The sequence below is a fragment of the Oreochromis aureus genome, linkage group 16, assembly GCF_013358895.1.
Source record: "Oreochromis aureus strain Israel breed Guangdong linkage group 16, ZZ_aureus, whole genome shotgun sequence".
In the NCBI taxonomy this organism is placed as follows: Eukaryota; Metazoa; Chordata; class Actinopteri; order Cichliformes; family Cichlidae; genus Oreochromis; species Oreochromis aureus.
The window spans coordinates 4,357,739-4,378,694 of NC_052957.1; the positions used below are offsets into that span (position 1 = coordinate 4,357,739).

Consider the following 20,956-nt stretch of genomic DNA (forward strand, 5'->3'; position numbering starts at 1 on the left):
ATACGCTTTAAGGCTGAACCTTTGGAAAGTAACCTGATACTATTAAGACCTAAAAAAAAAACATGCTTTTTGTCTACCTATGGATAGAAAATCATATAGCAGCTGGTGTCTTGTGGCAAACTGAAGAACACTGAAAAGTATTGAGACTTGAGTGCAGTTATCTTTTTTCATGTGTGCTCTCTCTTTCTTTTTATGAATTTCCCCTTTCTAAACTCTTCTGTAACTGACAAATCCAAGTTTTATTATTCAGTACAACAAATGAGAGCTCAGTCAGTATAAATGCAGACTAATAAATCACCCTCATTGCTGGGGACATAAGCATCAAATAAAACCCCTTTTGTACAATTTTGTTTCAATATTGTTTAAAATGATTCTGTTTGCAAAAGTTTCTATTAGTAGAAAATTACACTGTTCAAATAATAATCCATTTTTTGTGTTGCTTTGAATCCATTTGCTCAATTTCCTCAGATGAAAGGGGGAGAGAAGATTTATTACGCAATGTCTTTTTATATACAGCAAAATCAAAAGTTTTCAAACTCTCCACATGGGGAAATTTGCACATAACGACATAGAAATTTGTCTGGGTGATATTGATCCAGACACACAGACATTTTACTGCTTGTCTCACTGACAGTGTAGTAAAAGAGGGGCATCAGCAGCTCACAGACAAAGCTGTAGTTTTGTCTAAAGTGGATTCATTTCAATCCAAATTAAGCTTCACAAAGCTAACAGGCTAACAGACAATTGTATATATGGCTATGTGCAAGCTTGATACTGTGTTAAAGTGAGGGACAGTGTAAGTTTGCATATATTTTGGCCATTTGATCAGATATACAGGCCTGTGGACCTTGAACTGTAACTTTTAGTGATTCATTTTTCTTGCATTCCTCTTCACAAGGGTGCAGCCCCATCTGAAGAAGTGCTTTGAAGGCATTGCTAGTGTGTTGTTCACTGATGTGCTGGATATCACCCACATGAAGAGCAGTGAGGGTGAAATGGTGCAGCTCCTGAATGCCATTTCCACCTCCAAAGCCAGGGGACAGGTGGAGAAATGGCTTTTAGAACTGGAGAGTGGCATGACTGCGTCCCTGCACAAGGTGTTGTGTGGATTTTTATTGAACTATTTTTAAAGATTAATTCATTTATAGCATAGAGAAAAAATTGAAAACAACACATTTCATACCTCAGATGCAGTTTTTTAGATTGCTTTATAAAAATAGTTGGTTTAAGAATTTGCTCTTATGTGTTATTTCTGTTTCCAGCCAGAGTTGACCATGGATGTTCCATGCATGTTCCAGGCTGCACTCTGTGGTTTCCAAAATCCTTCACGATACACAGTTTTTTGAGTGATTTGCTGCTATTGTGGTCAATTGCAGGTAATAGGGGAGGCTATTGAGGCATACCCCAATGAGCTGAGGATAAACTGGGTGCGTGCTTGGCCAGGCCAGACTGTACTGTGTGTTTCACAAGTCTACTGGACGAAGCATATCCACAAAGCTATCAAAATAGGACAGAAGGTAATTTTTTTTAATATATCATATACAGTATATCCTGAATATGGGCTAAAAAGTTGATTGTTAACAATATCACCAGGGCTGCTGTAACCAGCTGCATCTCACAGATTAAATATTTTTTTTTAATATTCGTCAGAAATTCTTTACAATTTATTTCACAGGATTAAGGACATAGCCAGCCAATTAGAGCACTAAGAAAAATGCAATCTCTTGATTTTGGACTTTTTTTTATTAGTAATTTCAAAGATTAAACTTGATGCTGTTATCTTTGCTGGACTCTGGCTTCCTCTTTTTTCTGTTTAATGATGTTTCTCCCTTAGGCTCTTGATGCTTACTTGGAGCAAAACAACAGACAGATTGATGACATTGTGGGACTTGTGCGTGGAAAACTGTCCAAGCAGAACCGGGTCACCCTCGGAGCCCTTGTCGTGCTGGATGTCCATGCCAGGGATGTGTTAGCCACACTGGTGCAAAAGGGGATAAGTGATGAGAACGACTTTGAGTGGCTTAGCCAACTGCGCTATTACTGGGTGGTATGTGACAGGAATGATTGGGGAAACTGGGCATTCATGGCAACTCATAATACAGTTGCAGTCATTTACTTCAGACTCTGCATCACACGCTTTGCAGGAAAACCATCTCCAAACCAAGATGATCAATGCTGGTTTGCCATATGGCTACGAATACCTGGGCAACACTCCACGTCTGGTCATTACACCACTCACAGACCGCTGCTACCGGTAAAGCTACTGCAGTAACATACCCAACAGTTAACTACACCGTTAGCTAGTCTCCTGTCTTATTACTTTTAACACAAAGATACGTTTTAAACTTTTCTTATCATCTTAAGGTGATATAATGTTACAGGTATAACAAAAACCGAACAAGGCTTTCACTTTCAGTTTTTGTTACACTTCAGCTATGCAGAGAAGGGTGAGGGAAATTCAGTGTAGATGCTACATAGTATAAACGTTTGCATCTGGCAAGCCAAGAGCATGTTGTCTGTCTAGGATACGCTAGACATAGCTCAATGCTTACTAGTTAAAGAAAAAGTACTTTAAACAGGAAAGAGTCCAAGAGGACCAAGAAGTTGCTGCAGTTTAATTTTTTTGTAGTGAAGTTTCTTGCAAATTATTACAGCCTTATTCTCCCTGACAGGAAGAACGTTAAAGAGTGGAACAAGAGTTCATATTGTTCAAAAAAAGCTGTGCACACTCCCTCAAAACATGATCTATATACATACACATATATAAAGTATCATGTACCTCACTGAAACTTTAATCTGTAGATTTCAGATTAAAAAACTTGTAAGCCATTAAACATTCAAAGTTATATTTTTATTTACCTGAGAAGAATAAATTCATTTTTCTTTTTCAGCACGCTGTTTGGAGCACTCCACCTTCATCTGGGAGGAGCTCCTGAAGGCCCAGCTGGCACAGGAAAAACGGAGACAACCAAAGACTTGGCCAAAGCTGTGGCCAAGCAGTGTGTGGTCTTTAACTGCTCTGATGGTCTGGACTACATTGCTTTGGGCAAATTCTTCAAAGTGAGTAAATTGTGTTAATGTGAGTCAATCCCAGCAGACATACGCTACAAAGTTTTAGACGTAAGTGAAACGTGGCCCTCGAAAAGATGTTTTACTTCACATAGCTCATCAGAGGAACATATTCATACATGCTGTTTCCGTCTTCTTTGGATGGAAGTGCGGCAGAACACACACATCTACCTGGGAATATCCCACCGGCGTAGCTATTAGCACTTCAAAGATGTAGATAATAGAAGAAGACACAGGGGTAAAGTTTCATTCTTACAGTGTTTCCTCCTTCCCCACATGGCACACAGCCGTTTAAATGTCAGCCTCTTCACAGCCTGTTCTGAAAAATAAAATGTGGCACAGTGGTGCATTTGTTTGTGGTACGCAAATATATGAAGATTGCGTCCGCCATAGTTTTCTGATGTGAATATTCTGAATATTTATCCTTATAGCAATAGCACCACACTAATGGGCCAGCAAGGCCGCCTCAGTGACCCACAGCGCCTCTGCGGCTGATCAGTGTCATGTAATTAGAAATGATCAGAATAATGAAACTCCTTACACATAATTTTTTCCATGCTGATCCAAAAAATAGTTCGGATAAGAAGTGTTTATGTTATTTACTTACTTGTGTGTGTATGTGTGTGTGTGATCAGGGCCTCTTGTCCTGCGGAGCATGGGCCTGCTTTGATGAGTTTAACCGCATTGACTTGGAGGTGCTCTCTGTGGTGGCGCAACAGATTCTCACAATACAGAGAGGTTTGTGTTTGTGCCTTTCTTTCCCTTTGATCTTTAAGAAAGTTGGCAGCACACCCGAAACAAATTTGACATCATCTCAGCGGTGAAAAAGCAGGTTTTTCTACAAAGCACACTAACACTGAACTAAGGCAATTTGTGTTGGTCAGCAGAACTTCAAGCTCAGCAGTGTTTAGCAGTGTGACCGCTGAGTGCTGCCGGCGTTCAATGACTTGTGTCATGAGATGCAGCCATGGCGATGCCCAGAATTTCTCCCAGAAAAAAATTAAATGTTAGTAGGTTTTGGTTAATTAACAGGTGTTAGGATGCTTGTTTTTACAGTCGTACATAAACATAGAGCTTTTCCTTATTTCCTATTATGTCAGATTTTGGACCAAATAAAATTCTCTTGAACTTGTCTGGCCTATGCAGAATTTCTGTTTTACAACATGGGAGTATTTATTTATTTTTTTTTTATTTTACACAGACGCTATAACTTTAAGTTGGGTAATAATGTTATTAGACTGCTGTTGCCATTAACCATTTCACACACATAAAACCAGCTAAAAAAACCTAAAATTCTAAAGAACCAGATTATAACTTAATACTGTTTTACCTTTTACCATTTATGTATTACAAATTACACCTTTATGTTCCATCCCGTGCTCTACGATCTCAGGACTCTGGCCTTCTAAAGGTTCCTAGAGCCAGAAAAAAGACAATTGGAGAGTGTGCTTTTTCTTTTCGTGCCCCATTCTTGTGGAACAACCTCCCTCAAGATATTAGGCAGGCATGTTCTGTGGAGTTTTTTAAAACTAAGTTGAAGACACATTTTGTCTTAATTCTATGCCTTCTAGTTTTTAAATTCTTACTGTTTTTAACTTGTATTGTGTTTTTACTTGTATTGCTGTTTATCGCTTTTCTTTATTTATCTTTTTAGTTTCAAATAGCTGTACAGCACTTTGTTTGAAAGCGCTTTAAAAATAAAGTTATTATTATATTATTATTATTATTAGCGTATACAGCATAGTTTTTCTGGTACAGGCTATAAAATAGGAAATAAACTCACTGGTTTCTCTCTCTTTTTTGTCAACTACTGTACGTGCAGAGATGCACCTAAGGCCAATGGAGCTGTGCTGTTCTGTTTGTGCCTAAAAACTACTGTTATAGCATACTGATATCCCTATCTGTTTCCAAGTTGTCCTCCCCCGTCGCCCCCACTGGCACCTTAGTGCCAGTTGAAGTCAGTATTGTTAACTTTTTTTGCTGGAATCGTGCTAAATTAACAGATTATTGAGTTTCTTAGCCTGCTGCCGCAAATGTTAGTATATCAATTCATATTTATATGTGCCACTTATGGAAATGTGCTGTTAGGAAATTCCCTAAATCAGCAGTTGGATTGAATCAAAAATCCATTTGCAGCTGACTATATTGTTTCTAACTGCACTCGTGCCCCCAGGAATTGCTGCCCACACCGAGATGTTGATGTTTGAAGGGACTGAACTTAAACTGGATCCCTCTTGCGCTGTGTTCATCACTATGAATCCTGGCTATGCTGGACGGTCTGAGCTACCAGACAACCTTAAGGTACAGTATCAGTTCTTGTCACTGTTCCTGTTTTAATCGTTCAAAATATGATTCTTTTTTTTTCTTTCTGGTAATTTAGGAAATGGCACTGTCTTCTAAAATTAGCTCAGATTAGATTAGATTGTTTTATGTTTCTCTCTACTACTACTTCAGCTCAGAATCTTTTGAGCCTTAAATCATGTTTTCATTTAATACATCTTTTACTGTTTTTTTGGTTTCATACCAGGCTCTGTTCAGGACCGTTGCCATGATGGTACCAGACTATGCTATGATTGCAGAGATTGTCCTCTACTCATGTGGTTTTGTTAGTGCGCGACCCTTGTCAGTGAAAATAGTGGCTACTTATCGACTCTGCTCTGAGCAGCTCTCCTCACAGCACCACTATGACTATGGTATGAGAGCTGTCAAGTCTGTGCTAACTGCTGCTGGAAACCTTAAGGTACGTGAAAACAGATTCACGCTCATATGAAGGGAGACTGTGTTCTTAATTAGAGGGGCAGGATGAGGGATCACCGATCCGGGACGGGTTTCGAGCAGCAGGTGAAAAGGAGCCAGAGAGCAAAATGGTTTGAATGTAGCAGGCAACGTTAGCTCTGTTCCTCAAGCTCACTTCTGTGTGCTGTTTGTTAGGAGCAGCACAAATGTTCAGTGTGTGTATCCTCAAAACTGCCCTATTCTCAAGGCAACAGTGTTTAGGGGACATCTGTTAATTGAGCTCCAAAAAATAACCAGATTTCACTGTCAGCTGTGAAACTGCTAGACTGCAGTGGTTGAACTAAAGGACCAAAAGTAAGGAAAGCATAATTGGGGTGTGCAACATTTCTCAGCTCTTGCTCAGTCTTTCCTGATAAAAGTTGCTGAGCAACTTAAAAGGCAAACACTCACATAGCTGAGTGTAAGAAATTGCTTCACCCTCAAAAGAGATTTACTTACATTTTTAATGCACCAGAAGTAAGTTTTAAGTCAGGTTGGGTTAAAAGTTGGTGTTTCTGGGGTATTATTTTTTTTATATTATTCCCCAGGAGCAATCTTTTAAACACAAGAGTCTAAGGACTGGCCCATATCGGTGCATTTCAGAAAAACAACATGAAAAAATGTTTTGCAGAGTACTGTAATTTGTGAAAGAGAGGGATGTGAGTCATAGTGACCTTATGCATACTGAGAATTTTATCATCGGGTTTTGTACAAGCAGAGCAGAAAAATTAAGCCTGATGTCTTTTAAAATGTTGTTTGTTTTTTTGTTTTGTTTTGTTTTTTCATATGGAAATGTGTTTTGTGAGTTCCCTAGCAACAGCTGCTGATTTCTCTTTTTGGCAAATATGGCAAATATTGTTTTTCTTTGCATTACATATCTTCATCCTTTTCCACTGTTTGGGTGTTTAGCTCTCTACATTTATGCTCAGAATGGTGCCTTGTCTGGTTCTCTTCCCTTCACCTCGGAGTTGTTTGTTTTACTACAGCTCACCTTTCCAGAGGAGAATGAAGACACCCTGTTGCTGAGATCCATTATTGATGTCAATCTGCCCAAATTCCTGGACCACGATCTGCAGCTATTTGAGGTGTGTGGAGCTCAGCTCGGCTTGATAAATGGAGCCATTCACATCAGCTCAAGTCAGCTCAAGTTAATTCCAGTCAGTTCATTTGAACCCATGATGCACAAGGACATTTTAAGCACCTGTCAATCTGACTGAGTTATACGTGTGTTTGCATGAGTGAATGAATATTTATGTGTCTATCGTTTGTCCTCAGTCCGAACATCAAAGTGAATGTGTGTTGCCATTGTATGTTGTGGTTAGTATGTAAGGATCTGTATATACAGTATGTTCCATCATTCCACTCCAGTATTCTCCACCAATTCTCATTTTTCATATCAGGGTATCACCTCTGACCTCTTTCCGGGAGTCAAACTCCCAAAACGTGACTACAACGTTCTGCTGGAGGCCATTGAGGATAACTGCCGGCAAATGAACCTTCAAGTCACAGAATTCTTTGCTGAGAAAATCCTGCAAATCTTTGAGATGATGATAGTGAGACACGGCTTCATGTTAGTGGGTGAACCGTTTGGTGGGAAGACCAGTGCTTACCGTGTGCTGGCAGCTGCCCTTCATGACATTTTTAAGAAGGTGAGATGCTGCTTTAAATCTAAAAATCTAACCAGTGAATTGTAAAATAGAAAGTCCCAGCTCTATTTGCACTCTATTGACACTTGGACTTAACAAGGTGGTTTGAGTGGTTGAATAAGAGTCTTGATTGAAGATAATGGCAACAACAGCATAAGTGGTTATAAGTGGCACTTGGCCTTAGGTTGAATGGCATTTAATATGTTCACATATCTTGTCCTGAAAGAAACGAAAAACAAAGCATTATTTTAAGTGGTTGACAAAGCAGAGTTAGTAGTTTTTAATAGTGCTACCTGAGTCCTTAATGTATAAATTTAATCTGTGAAAGAAAAAAAAAATCCTAAACCTTTGTGTCAAGTAAAAATATGTCTTACAATATTCAAGGCTTATCTGAGCTACATGATTGTCCCAAGTATACACATCCATCCACTTTGTCAGAGCTGTAGTCTTTGTTTAGTAGTTATCGATCTCCCAGAAAGGACCAGAACTGGCTTGTTGTATTTACATGGCTGAGAGGGCTGAGAGGCATCCCACCAAGGAGACAGATGAAGGCCTGCTGATGGAGCGCGTGGGAATGCCACATTTATCATCGTCATCCTTGTCGCTGCACATCCACTGATCATGTCCAGCCTCCCTCCCCTCACGCTCCTTTTTTGTTTTTTGTTTTTTCCTCCAGCAGTTTTTAACTCAAACTGACATCCTGTCTGAAGTGCCATTTGAAGCAGGTTTTGCTTCTCTTCTTCAGTTAGCACGAACCCTGTCAAACTGGCAGTAATTGTGTAAGCAATTTATGTGTCAAGGCAAAGACAGGTTGGTCAAATGAGTGTCATAGAAACACATTTAGTCTGTTTTTGCCCCAACTACAGAGTGCAGTCATCTTATGTATAATCATGTGGCTCACGTTTGTCTGATTTGTATTTGTCTGGACAGCTTTTGTTTTTTCCAGTAAGAATATCTCTTTGCACGCATGGCTTTTTATCAGGGTCTGATGGATGAGAACCAGGTACAGATCACAGTAATCAATCCCAAATCCATTACCATGGGCCAGCTGTACGGCCAGTTTGACCCCGTCTCTCACGAGTGGTCTGATGGCATCCTCGCTGTCAGCTACAGATCCTTCGCTGCCTCCCAGGTAAGACTGCTGCCCATGAATGTTTTGCAAAAGCCTGCAGAGTACTAGCAGGAGATCATCAGAAATTTCAGGTCAAAAACAATCAATGAGTCAAAAGATGAAAGCAGCCAAGCAGTGGTTATTCAGCTACATGCACTTTCAGAGTCATACAGATGAACATGTTCACCCTGATGAGCTGTGTGATTATGTAGTGAGAAAAAAAAACAAACTCTACTAGTACTTACTACTACTACTACTACTACTACTACTACAGGTATCTGAGCACCAAAACTTCAAAACCAGCTGACCCTTTGCTATGCTAACTGTGCTCAAAACAGGGTTATAGTGAGTCCTTTTTTCTATTTTGCATCATATTTTTCCTCTCCCTGTGGTGGATGCTTTTTTCAGATATGAGATAAATAAGGATTATTTTGAACAGTTATTCATGCACAGCTATTTTATCAGGGTCCAAGTATAAAAGTATGGAAATGGAACTGGGCAGAACAGGTGTACACTAAACCCTTTTTTTTCTGTTGCTTTGCTTTTTGGAGAAAATGCTTTTCTGTTGAGAATATAATTAGCAATTTTATGCATGTGATTTAGTGCTTGCAGTTTAAATATATTCAGCTGATAGTGCAGAACTGTGATTAAACTGTTAAAGGTCGAGTAAGCTTTTTGAAATTCATGAACTACTGGACTAGCTGTCTCTTTCTCGTTCCTGGATCCAAGCAACATCATCATGCAAGGATGTTTTCTATGTGGAGTAAAAATCGACTATACTTTATTGCCGCATTATTTTAGCATTTCTGTAACATTATTGCACTCATCTGTCAGTTCAGAAAAATGTTTTTGGAACACCTTTGTATCAGAAAATAATTATTATTTATTATTTGTTTGTCTTCTGCAGGATTTTATAGTGCAGATAAATAAAAAGTTTGAATGGGAATGTTTGCCAGTGTAGATTATTCTGACTTTATTGCAAGGCAGGCGGCAATACAGCAATACAGCATATGCTTTGTTCATAATGAGTAATTCAGAACTGAATCGGGAAAGCAGGAAACTACTGTTGCACTCCCCCCTACAAGGTAAAACTTTAAAGCACACGGTAATTGTGGTACAGTTGGACCAGATGTCCGATGTGCATCCACCTACTGTTGGTAGCTGTGCAGGAATAAGATGAGATCGAGATACATTATTGTCTGCTCATCCTCAGTTAATGAGTTTTGACGGATCTTTATACAATAGGCATGACATTCCAATTAATTGCAAGCTAGTAGAAAGAAAGGCTTCAGTGGCAGGTAAACAAGAGAAACATTTGGCTGTCTTGTTAAAATTAGATCTTTAATAACTCTCTTTCATTCCCGTGCAGACAAACACACACACACACACACACACTAGACACACACAGGCAGACAATTTACAGGCTGCACTAGAGGCATGTCCTAATGGAAAATCATTTCTTCCCTTTATTCTCAGAGTGTTTCCAAATGAAGTTGTCATTTAAAAAAAGTGTTAGTATATAAAGCTGTCATATTACAAATTGTAAGGAGTAACATTATATACTGATGCAATCAAAATTGAAAACAAATCTAGCTTTTTAAAGTCATTTTCTTCTGCAGGCAGTGGTCTTCCTTTGTTTTTGCTCTCTTTTCCTGCAACACATTTTACTAAACTCATTTCATGTGCACTAATCTGGAGTAAACTGCGTTGTAGTGTATTAAATTTCTGCATACAAAATGCTTTTTTTTTTCAGATCATTAAATTACTGCATGTTCACTTCCCTCACAAGCACCAGATGGCCCCAGCCCAGGCATCTCCATTTGTTTATATTATAACAAATCAATTTAAAGTACAGCTCTTGCCAGCCCATTTAACTGGAGAATTGACACTTGTTGTCAGCCCCCATTATGACAATGTGGGTGTTAATTTCATTTATTTAGCAGACATTCTTCACTTAGATTGTTATTCACAGGAGTTCAGCTGTGACCTTGAAAGTATGCACAGTGATTTCAGTGTGAGTGCAGTATGTGGACAATACTGGCACATAAAGTTGTAAGACATGCACTCTTTTCACAAACCTTTAAACACATTTTTTTCTAACCCTGAACATCATACTTATCAACACTCGTGTTTTTCCTGGTTTCTCTGATATTTTCAGACCACGCCCACCTTCTTTGCTTTTTTCTTCTGGGAAAATTCCTTAATGTGCATGATCCTCAAACTTTATTTTGAATAATTGTTTTGTTGTTAAATTTGTTGATTACCAACATTTCCAGATCGTCACGCTCGGCATACACAGCATGCAGGTAAAGCTCACACAACCTGTTAGTGCAACCGGGCAACATGCATTCAGACTGAAGGTGTATATGTGCTTGCTAATCTGCACAGGCAGGACAGACTGAATTATCTCGCTATCTTAGCTGTTATTTTGATACTTCAACTCTCCTTATAGACTAAAATAAATAACTGCAGGTTGAGTACATGTGCGACTCTTCGGATGCTGAGAGCTGTTGACTTTTTTTTTCCAGCCACAGAGAGTGAGCAACAGCCATTTTCAAAATGAGCTGGACATTTCATACTGATCTCTGACTGTAGCTGGCTGTAAGATGAGTGTGCAGGGATCGTCTATAAAGTGCACACTGCAAAAATAAAGATACTACAAAAATATAAAACAGAGTCACCAGAATGATTTTACACATCACTGAACTTCTGTTGGTTGTGCTAAACAGTCATTTTTAAAGGCTTTATATTTCACTGTACAACACTGCATAACTTCAGTGTTATACAGAGTCACTGCACTCATAAATGGTCTTCTGATGAATATATCAACATACTGCTGGCTAGCCAGCAGGTCATGATTGTGGTTAATAATCGTAACCTTACTTTATGTTTTGACGTCACAGCTTAACAATTTAACTTCAGTCGTGTTGAAGTGATTTCTTTACGGTATGAACTTCATATTCCTTGTGTGTCTCAGAGCCCTGACAGAAAATGGCTCATCTTTGATGGTCCAGTGGATGCTGTGTGGATTGAGAATATGAACACAGTACTCGATGACAACAAGAAGTTGTGTCTGATGAGCGGTGAGATCATTCAAATGTCACCACAAATGAGCCTCATCTTTGAACCCATGGACCTGGAGGTGGCATCTCCAGCCACGGTGAGAGACTCCTTTAATTTAGACTTCATAGTTTTACACAGTTTTTATTAGATTTTGTGATATTTATTTTGTTTTATATAAATATAATTTTAGTGTGATAGATGTTGATATTAAACAGGGCTAGAGTTTCACTGAGTTTAGTGTGCTGTCCCCATTATCACTTAACGTGTGTGAGCCAAAACCTCAAGCTTTTCACTTTCCAAACACTGGCCATCTACTCGTGGTTCTACTCGTGGCTCTGTATGATGTCAATGAGAGCAGATACCTCTATCATGGCACACAGCTGTGCCTTCAATCTGAAGAAAGCCTTGAAGGGAAGGTGGTCTTAAGCTAAAACAGCTTATTTCAGGCAGAAGATGAACCGAGGTCCTGCACCAAGGCCAAGCACAAGATAAATAACGACTGAACTATAAATCATGAGGTCACCTTGAAGTTCAGTCATTCATGAATACTCTGGTCAAAAGCCTGTTTTAGATGACTCGACCTCTGCGGTCTCTGTTTCAATAATTAGAATGACAGATGTTTCTGTTTTGTTGTGGGACTGTGAAGAATTTTATTCTTGGGAATTCAGCCCCCTTTTCTGCCCTTTTGAAATGTCATATTAACAACATCAGTGGGGGTTATTTGACTGGTTGATCTTCTCTGTTTGCAGAATTACTGAAAATCTCAACAGATATATGTATTCACCCACCCCATGTCCTGGTGAATACATTTATACAAATAACAAAGGTTCTCAGACATAATTTTAAAGATCAAGATAGACAAACACAGTCTAAACGAGGTTCAGGCTCTCAGTTCATGCATGGCCTGGTATTTTGAGCCTTTGCAGAGGTATTCAGTCTTCGAATGCTACTTTTCTGTTTGCACTGTTGTTATTTGTATGGCCACCTCTGCTATTGGCTTTGGGAGACTCTAGACAGCAATGCGCTAACATCAGCCACATTTCTTTACAAAGCCACAGTGACATTTATCAGGAGGGCATAACACTTGAGATAGCATCCTCCCCAACCTCCTCCTCACTGTTTCCACCCTCCACTGTGTAATTTCAAAGGTGCTAAAGGAAATGTCTGCTATAGGGTGCGTAATCTGTCAATCGTCAAAACAAGAGATCACAGGGGTGACACACCTCTCTCTTCCATTTGAAATAACCTGCAGTCCTTGTGTACCAGTAGTTTTCTTGCAGTATATATTCTTTGGTTATTTGTTGTGAGGCAGGAACAAAGGATGTGCTTCAAATGCATAGATGTCTTGAGAGAATAGCTTCTGCCTCTGTTTTTTTTTTTATTAAACAGACTTCTATTTTTGATTCTCTATAGCCTGGCATCTGTTCCTTTCATTACGCTGAACGAAGAGGCATCAAACATTTTGTGATAAAATTGAACTCTTCCCAATTTGTGCACTTCTGACACTTTTGTGCACTATTGATCCCTCATTTTTTCTTTCTCTGTTAAAGAGTATGTTTATTAAACCCTTGATAATATCTTCTAACTTTATTAGTACTTCTTTGCCAAGCTATTAATGGGATGTTACAGAGAACTTCTGTCTTAAGGCAGCAACTCTTTCATTAGATAATAATTACACATGATGTGATGAATGCACTCTGCATTAATTTGCACTATCAGTATGTGTTTTTTGCTACACTGCTGTTTTTATATCACATCTACTTTCAGCATTGTATACCTTTATCTTCTGATAAGGAGTCTATCATAATTCTGGCTGACGGTTTATAGTTAATGTTATTTACAAACAATATTCTTGTGAGTTATGAAGGATAACTGTTTACATGTTTATTTTCTAATGTGATATAAATGATTGTGGCAGGTGTCTCGCTGTGGTATGATCTACATGGAGCCACATATGCTTGGCTGGCGGCCTCTCATGCTGTCCTGGCTCAGTACCCTGCCTCCTACAGTCAGCGCTACGCACAAAGACCTCATCACTGCCCTCTTTGACCGCCTACTGCCAGCCTGCCTACAGCTCATTCGAAAGGCCACCAAGGTGCTTAGAAACTTTTTTAACACTTTCAAGTTGCCAGTACTTCGATTTTAGAGCAGCGAGTGGTCCAGTCAGCCAGGAATTGAACATAAACTGCTTGGGGCATTTGCATGATTTCTTTTACAGATGAATTTTGTGTAATTTTAGTTTTATGCTTGAGTTACGTTCAGATGTTTATAGCCTCAGTTGCCTTCTGTACTAACAAATTAATTATTTCTGAGTCTGGTTGATTTTTTTTTTTTTTTTTAAACATCATTCTTATTCAAAATTTGATTTTAGGAGCTGTCTTCAACAACTGACACCAACCTCGTGAAGTCCCTCATGAATCTGATGGACTGTATGATGGATGAATTTCAGGATGAAGCAAAGATTAAGAACATGGATGAAAAAGATATTTGCTCCTGGCTGGAGGTTTATGTCCACACTACTGCTGCTAATGCTGCTATTTGTTATTGAAGTAATATAAAACATAGTAACATATGAAATAAGTAGAGGTCTTTATACCTTTTTAGCATTTTAGCCCAACCCTAAAAGATGGCTTTACAGAGCAGTCCACAATATACAGTTTTCACTTCCCACTCTCATTGCAGCTCTGTACCTCTTTGATATGCATAATTCTGCATACGGCATTTTGGCTAATTAGTTAATATGACACAGCACAATCAGAAAAAGTCAAACTCACAAGAGCTTAGAAATACTGACTCCCCATTGTGTCTGTTCTCATTTGATCACATTAAAAAATACACAGTGTACTGCAAACACTGCAGAGACAAAACTGAATCCTGTTATATGCACAGAATACAAATTGAGAATATGTCTCATAAAAAATTGGCACTGTCAGGTTCTGTTTTGTGTTGACGCTGTAAGTCTGGGATATTGCTCTTGGAAGTGTAAGCAAATGCTTACATGAACGCAAATGAGAAAAAAATACTGCTGCTACTTTGATACAAAAAAACAGTTTGTTTCTAAAATCAGACTTGAGTAATACAAATTAATACTGTAGTTTAAAGTATTAAAGTGTGAAACTTGACATTCATTTTCTGTAATCTGCAGCTCAGTGTTAACAATACAGATATAATACAGAAAAGAAAACATTCCTTTTGTCATTCTAAATTTACTGTATTAATACGGTCTGCCCCGTTAGAAAATGGCAAAGTTTTAGCAGATGAGCCATGTGTTACAATTGATTTTTTGCCTCTGTATCATGTCTTTTGAAAGCACTGCTATTATCCCCCTGTGGCATACTGCACTGATGAATGCCTTTCAACCCTCGCTCCTATGTTTCTCAGCTAGTCATTATCAAAGTGTTGAATTAATCAGCTTTTTAACAGCAGGAGCTATCATGAGGCTGCTAAGCCTCATTTCCAATTCCTACAGTATCCCCTGCTGGGGTTTTTTTTTCTAACAAAGGTCCTCTCTTTTTGGATTTTGTCTTTTGTCTCATTTAATAACCTGTACAGTACTTGGAGCTGGGCTGACGTACACGGATGCTTTAAATTAGTATAATAAACACAACCCATGACTCTTTAGTAAAATATTTTAGAACAGATTCTATATGCGCGTGGGATTTTTATTTTTATGCTAGACTGGTGGTATCTGTTTACCTTCTCACCCCCACCAGAATATGTAGTCTATTTAGTCATCTAAGACTGCTCACTGGGTAAATATACCACGGTGTTGAAGTCTTTCACCAGGACATTCCAGGAGACAGGCGGGCCCTAAAACATGTCCTCCTCCAGCAGGCCACTAGTGTGAATTTCACCTAACCAACCATCAAAAACACACTTCATGAAGGTGGCCTGAGAGCCTGACATCCTCTAGTGGACCCTGTGCTCACTGCATGGAGCTCAGTTGGCATTTGCCATAGAATTGGCAGGTCCACTACTGAAATCCTGTGCTTTTACAGATTAGAGCAGGTTCATCATGAGCACATGTGACAGGCAGGATCTGGAGAAGGCATGTTCAGTTTGACCAGTTTGGTAGTGGGTCAGTGACAGTCTGGGGAGGCATATCCATGGAGAGATGCACAGACACCCTAAGTATTTGAATTAAATCCTTGGACCAATCGTCAGATGCTGTTGCAGTGGGTCCTGGGCTTCTCCTAGCCTCAGGTAGTGAGATGATTCCTCGAGGATTAAGGAATTAATACTACTGAGGGGCTCCACGCTGTTTTTCTCATCAGACAAATTTTAAATGTCTTGGAAAGTTTTCTTTTCGATGTATTTTAATGTTGTTCTTGGTGAGTGGGATGTGATTAGCTCATAAACAACCCCAGTTTCCTGAGTAGGGGTAATTTAAAAAAAAATTGAACTTTGAACTTTCGCCATTGATTTCATGAATCATATCCACAACATATATCCATACTGATAGGCTTGAGCAGTCAAAACCAGTAATGATGTTCCTTTTCTTTTACAAAGGGCATGTTTGTGTTCTGCCTGGTCTGGTCAGTGGGGGCCAGCTGTGACGATTTGGGCCGAGTAAAGTTTGATGCTCTGGTAAGAGAGGTGATGAATGGCCCCTTAAGTAAGGAGACAGCATCCCACCATGGCATTCTGGTCACTGTGGAGGCTCCACCGAATCAGCTGACACTCCCCTTACCCACTGAGGGAACCCTCTACGAGTACTGCTTCGTTAAAGAGGTAAGAGTGCAAGAGGTAAGATACTTTTGTGCATGATATTTATAAGATGCTTGTATATAAATTTCAGCTGTTTTAGGATTAGAATAAATCCTAACCCTGAATAAAACAGAATAAAAACAAGAAAACTGAAGGTAGCAGTGGTTTTGTTTTTGCCATAATCACAATATGTACAAAAAAGAACTTAACTCTGAGTTTTGTAATCTAGATGGAGTGACATACCACTATAAATCTTTCCTTCCCTGAGATTGTTGGGGAAAAGGGAGTGTAATTTATTGTCTGTCTGTGACCTTTATGGTTGCATACTGCAGTCTCTTTCACATCCCTCCACCTGGCTTTAATGTGCTGCTAGTAAATTCTTATTTTTCATTCAAGCATTGTTTTCTTAGAAAAAGGTTAGTTCCCTTTTCAACATGGATATTTGAGATATTCTTAATATCTGCTTTGAAAAGGACATATGTACATGAGAGATAACATACCAGATGATGAAACACACACACACACACACACACACACACACACACACACACACACACACACACACACACACACACACAAACAGGTTGTGATCCTTGTACCCTCTTATTTTTCATGCTTGTGATCTGAGGAGAGCAATTCCTTCCTGCTTTAAGCAGCAGTTTAACTGTTCACAAGCCCGGTGGCCATTTCATCAAATAGTATTATCTGTGATTAGTAGTCTGGTACTGTATGTGTCCAGCACTCACTGAGCTTTATATCGTAAATGCAAGTTTCGTCTTTTCATTATTTCCATGTCAGGGCCCGGGCAGGTGGGAGCTTTGGACAGATAAGTTAAAGGCTGCTCCCCCCATAGGCAAGGACATGCAGTTCAATGAGATCATCGTTCCCACTGAGAACACAGTACGCTACATGGCACTGATGGAGCTACTCGTCACTCACCAGAAACCCACTATTTTCATCGGTCCCACTGGCACTGGCAAGAGTGTCTACATTACAGTGAGTCATGCAACACATCTATTTTACACATCTAACCTTTTGAAAGCACTACAGTATTTTGTGTTTATGCAAACTGATTTGAGGTAATATACACAGTATAGCAAACTCTATAAAGCTGAAAGCTGTTAGTTCAAATAATGTCAGACAAGAACAGACTTTTTACATTGCTACAATAGAAGGATGTAATCATTACTTAGTGCTTAATTTGTAGTTACATTTAGAATAAAACCACTTTTGAATGTGATATTGAAATTAATCTAAGATGTTAACAGTCCACATTATTATAATAGCTGTCATTTAATACAACCTTTGTTAAGTTATCCCTACCCACCCTGTCTCCATCATGGTCGACGTCATCAGCAACTCTGTAGAACTCACATGGTAACAGCTGCTTTCTGCCTCATTCTCTTAAAAACAAACAACAACAAAAACAACTGTGTCACCATATGGTGACCTTCCACTGATGCTCTATTGTATCTCAGCTACAAATTGTCCAATTAGCTCCCTCCTTTGGTTTTGTCAACTGGTTGAATGACATCAGAATTTCAACCAACTTTTTCAAAATAAAGAACAATAAAATTGAACTCTTGGTTGTGGCTTCCAAAATTTTGCCTGCAAAAGTGGCTCACCTTCATCTTAATGTGGGTGGATGCTTCATTTCACACACATTTGTAGAAGTCTGCAAATTGGGTGTCAACCTGGACTCTGCTCTCTTGTTCCCATCACATGTCAAATCCATCTTTAAATCTACCTTTTACCACCCAAAGAACTTCTCCAGACAATGGCATTCATTCTCAGACTTAAACCCACACTCATATCTTCATCACCTCCCTCCTAGACTACTGCAACAGTACACTGTTCAACCAACAGGCTGAACAGTGTACTGCAACAGTGTACTGTTTAACCAACAGGCTGAACAGTGTACTGCAACAGTGTACTGTTTAACCAACAGGCTGAACAGTGTACTGGTCAGCCTAACAAAGCCCTTGGACAGTATGTCCAGAACTTAGCTGCCAGTCTCTTACCCACACTAAGACCTGGCTCTGTTCAAGTTCTTCTCCTCACCTGCAAATACATACATGTCCTTGCTCCTACATGTCATCCTGAACTCTGATTTTCAAAATTTATGCCTTGATTATACTTTATTGCAAACACTGATACAGACAGCTGGCGACCTGATTGCCCAGGAGTCTTTCCTGGTATACTTCAGGGCAGCTGACTTAAAAATTTTCAGTTTTCTTTTGTGAATGATCAGAAAACTAATCAAAGACTCAGGGTTGCAATAATAGTTTTTCCTACTTTACTACAGTTCTGTGAAAAGCTATTTAATTTGCAGTTGAAGGTGGTTAGTTGTGACATTTGGAGTGTACATAAAATTAATTTGGTTGCATTTTATTTTATTTTTTTTACAGAGCTTAAACATATTTTTCAGAACTCTAATGTTGCACTTTTCTATTTCCTGTACTTAAGAAGTTATGAGTGCTCAGAAGACATTAACTTAGGTCACATGTCCACAAACAATGATGATAATATCCAGTCAGAACCACATCTTACATAGTACAAACAATTAAATAAGTCATCTACGAGAAACACATATTGCTTTGGCAAAACAGCAATATGTATGTACTTTGATGGCCTGTAACTGTTAAAAATTGCATTATATAAAGGTAAGGATTATTCAAATTTTGATTAAATTAACAGAAAATCAGCTCACTCTGATGGGGTCTGTTAGTTATGACATTTTTTCACCCTGAGACAAAACTGGGACAACTGCTATTATTATCTTGTGCACTTTAAAGCTGTTTTTTATTTACATAAATTGTTATCAGATACAGACAAACATTGCCTGTGCCACTGATAGCATCACTACCTCAGATGATTAAACTTATAAATGTGTAAGACTTCCATTCCCAGGCTAGAGTAAGTGCTGTGAGCACACCAATCATTTGTAGGCAGCTACAGAAGCCAGGTGTGAAATGACCACCTTGGAAGAATACAGAGTATCTCTCAGCAGTGCTTTGACTATTTATATCAAGGACTAATCCGTCCTCCATTCCTTTGCTTCATTAGTTCATCCATTAGCAAGTTCAAACTTCAGACTCTGGGGTGAGTGGAGATCATCTCACTGGGGAGTCTGCCTTGTACTCCACTTCCTGTCTGTCTGTCTGCCTGCCTGCTGAAGTGGCTCTGTCCCATGTCATAACCAGCAGACCGTGGCAGAATCCCAAATCTGGCAGAAGTGATAAACACTCAGACTATGTGAATATGTATGGCACCATGCCCGCACTTGTATCCTCGACCGACTACTTCACCTGCACCACACTAATCTAGGGTGAGATTCAGACGAGCGGTGCTGCTGATTTATAATTTAGGGAAGAGGGTGATGCACTTTGTCTGCATCTTGTGATCATTCACATCACACGCTCCCTTTGATTAAGCAGCACATTATTCAAATAGTTTGACAACCTCCATATGACCACTTAATATATGCTTATGCAGAAAGCAAGCTAAGGATGTGCTCTGAACCTAAAGATAAAATCCTAATAAAATGCATCAGCTCTCTATGTATGCTATGTTCTCTGTACATGTAAACACAGAAGGAGGTTTGTTCAATGGGTGCCAGTTATTTTAGAATAGAATAGAATAGAAAACTTTATTTGTCAATTTCTTCAAATGTACTTGCCATACAAAGGAATTGAAATTACGTTTCACACTGTCCCATGCGTAGACATTGACAACAATAAAGTGCAGATGCACAACAAAAACAGCCCTAACAATTTTCAGCTTTTAGTAAAATTTCCTTTCTGTAAACTCATGCAGTTTGAAAAAGTCACTGATTTTACCGTTTTAGCCTGTGTAACATTATTTTAGAGCCTGTCCTCAGGGAGACACCTCATTTCACACGTCATTTTCAGGGATTAACTGAGAATGTTTTCTAATGAAATACATACTGAAAGCCACTTTTTTATTTTATATAGATTAAAAAGCTTATCACAACCTTTTATCCAGATAAAATTTAAAATGATCATTTTTATGTGTATTTGTAACAGGTATTTTTGGTATGCTAATTTAAAATAGGGTGAAAATGAGCACTACAGTTTTTTTTTTCTTTTTTTGAGTGTGCAGCAATCAGCAAGGTTAATAATTTTCTAGAAATGTTACTACTACTGACATACCCAGTTCTTTATAAATCACTTGTAGGATTTGAATAAACCAGAAAGAAAGCCTTTATAAGTATAAACCCTCCACTGAGTATAAGAGCAAGATATCTGTTTGTCTCATGTCTTGGAGTGTGATACCTTGCTATCGAAGTCAAAAGATTAAGCCAATTTGGTGTAAATATCCAGAGGAACTTTTACTTAGTGCCTCCGATATCGACTTTTTAGGTTAACAGAAGGTTTCAGTTAAGCTGTGATATAGACCTGGTTATAACATAGAGAAGATCAGCAGGAAAGGAGAGGAAGGTGATTTATTTTATATTAAAGTTACACTAAAAGTAAATAAACGGAATAGCTGGAATAAGTTGCACTTGAATGTGTTGGTGTGACCATCACCCTTTCTACCAACGGAACACCAGATCTCTGACCAT

At 38.9% G+C, this 20,956-nt stretch overlaps 1 protein-coding gene across 2 annotated transcripts in view; it reads left to right on the forward strand.

The window, feature by feature from the left end:
* Window positions 1–20,956, forward strand: part of dnah7 (dynein, axonemal, heavy chain 7) — a 74,242-nt gene that overhangs the window by 20,125 nt on the left and 33,161 nt on the right. The window contains exons 21-36 of one of the 2 annotated variants that reach the window (XM_031756651.2): window positions 899–1,097; window positions 1,377–1,517; window positions 1,835–2,047; window positions 2,145–2,254; window positions 2,892–3,060; window positions 3,705–3,807; window positions 5,243–5,370; window positions 5,597–5,809; window positions 6,831–6,929; window positions 7,245–7,493; window positions 8,473–8,622; window positions 11,579–11,761; window positions 13,583–13,759; window positions 14,036–14,167; window positions 16,174–16,395; window positions 17,170–17,367. In XM_031756651.2, the coding sequence (XP_031612511.1) occupies window positions 899–1,097; window positions 1,377–1,517; window positions 1,835–2,047; window positions 2,145–2,254; window positions 2,892–3,060; window positions 3,705–3,807; window positions 5,243–5,370; window positions 5,597–5,809; window positions 6,831–6,929; window positions 7,245–7,493; window positions 8,473–8,622; window positions 11,579–11,761; window positions 13,583–13,759; window positions 14,036–14,167; window positions 16,174–16,395; window positions 17,170–17,367 (2,686 nt within the window). The remainder of the gene's footprint in view (window positions 1–898; window positions 1,098–1,376; window positions 1,518–1,834; window positions 2,048–2,144; window positions 2,255–2,891; window positions 3,061–3,704; window positions 3,808–5,242; window positions 5,371–5,596; window positions 5,810–6,830; window positions 6,930–7,244; window positions 7,494–8,472; window positions 8,623–11,578; window positions 11,762–13,582; window positions 13,760–14,035; window positions 14,168–16,173; window positions 16,396–17,169; window positions 17,368–20,956) is intronic. The other variant, XM_039600289.1, reaches the window with a different exon arrangement.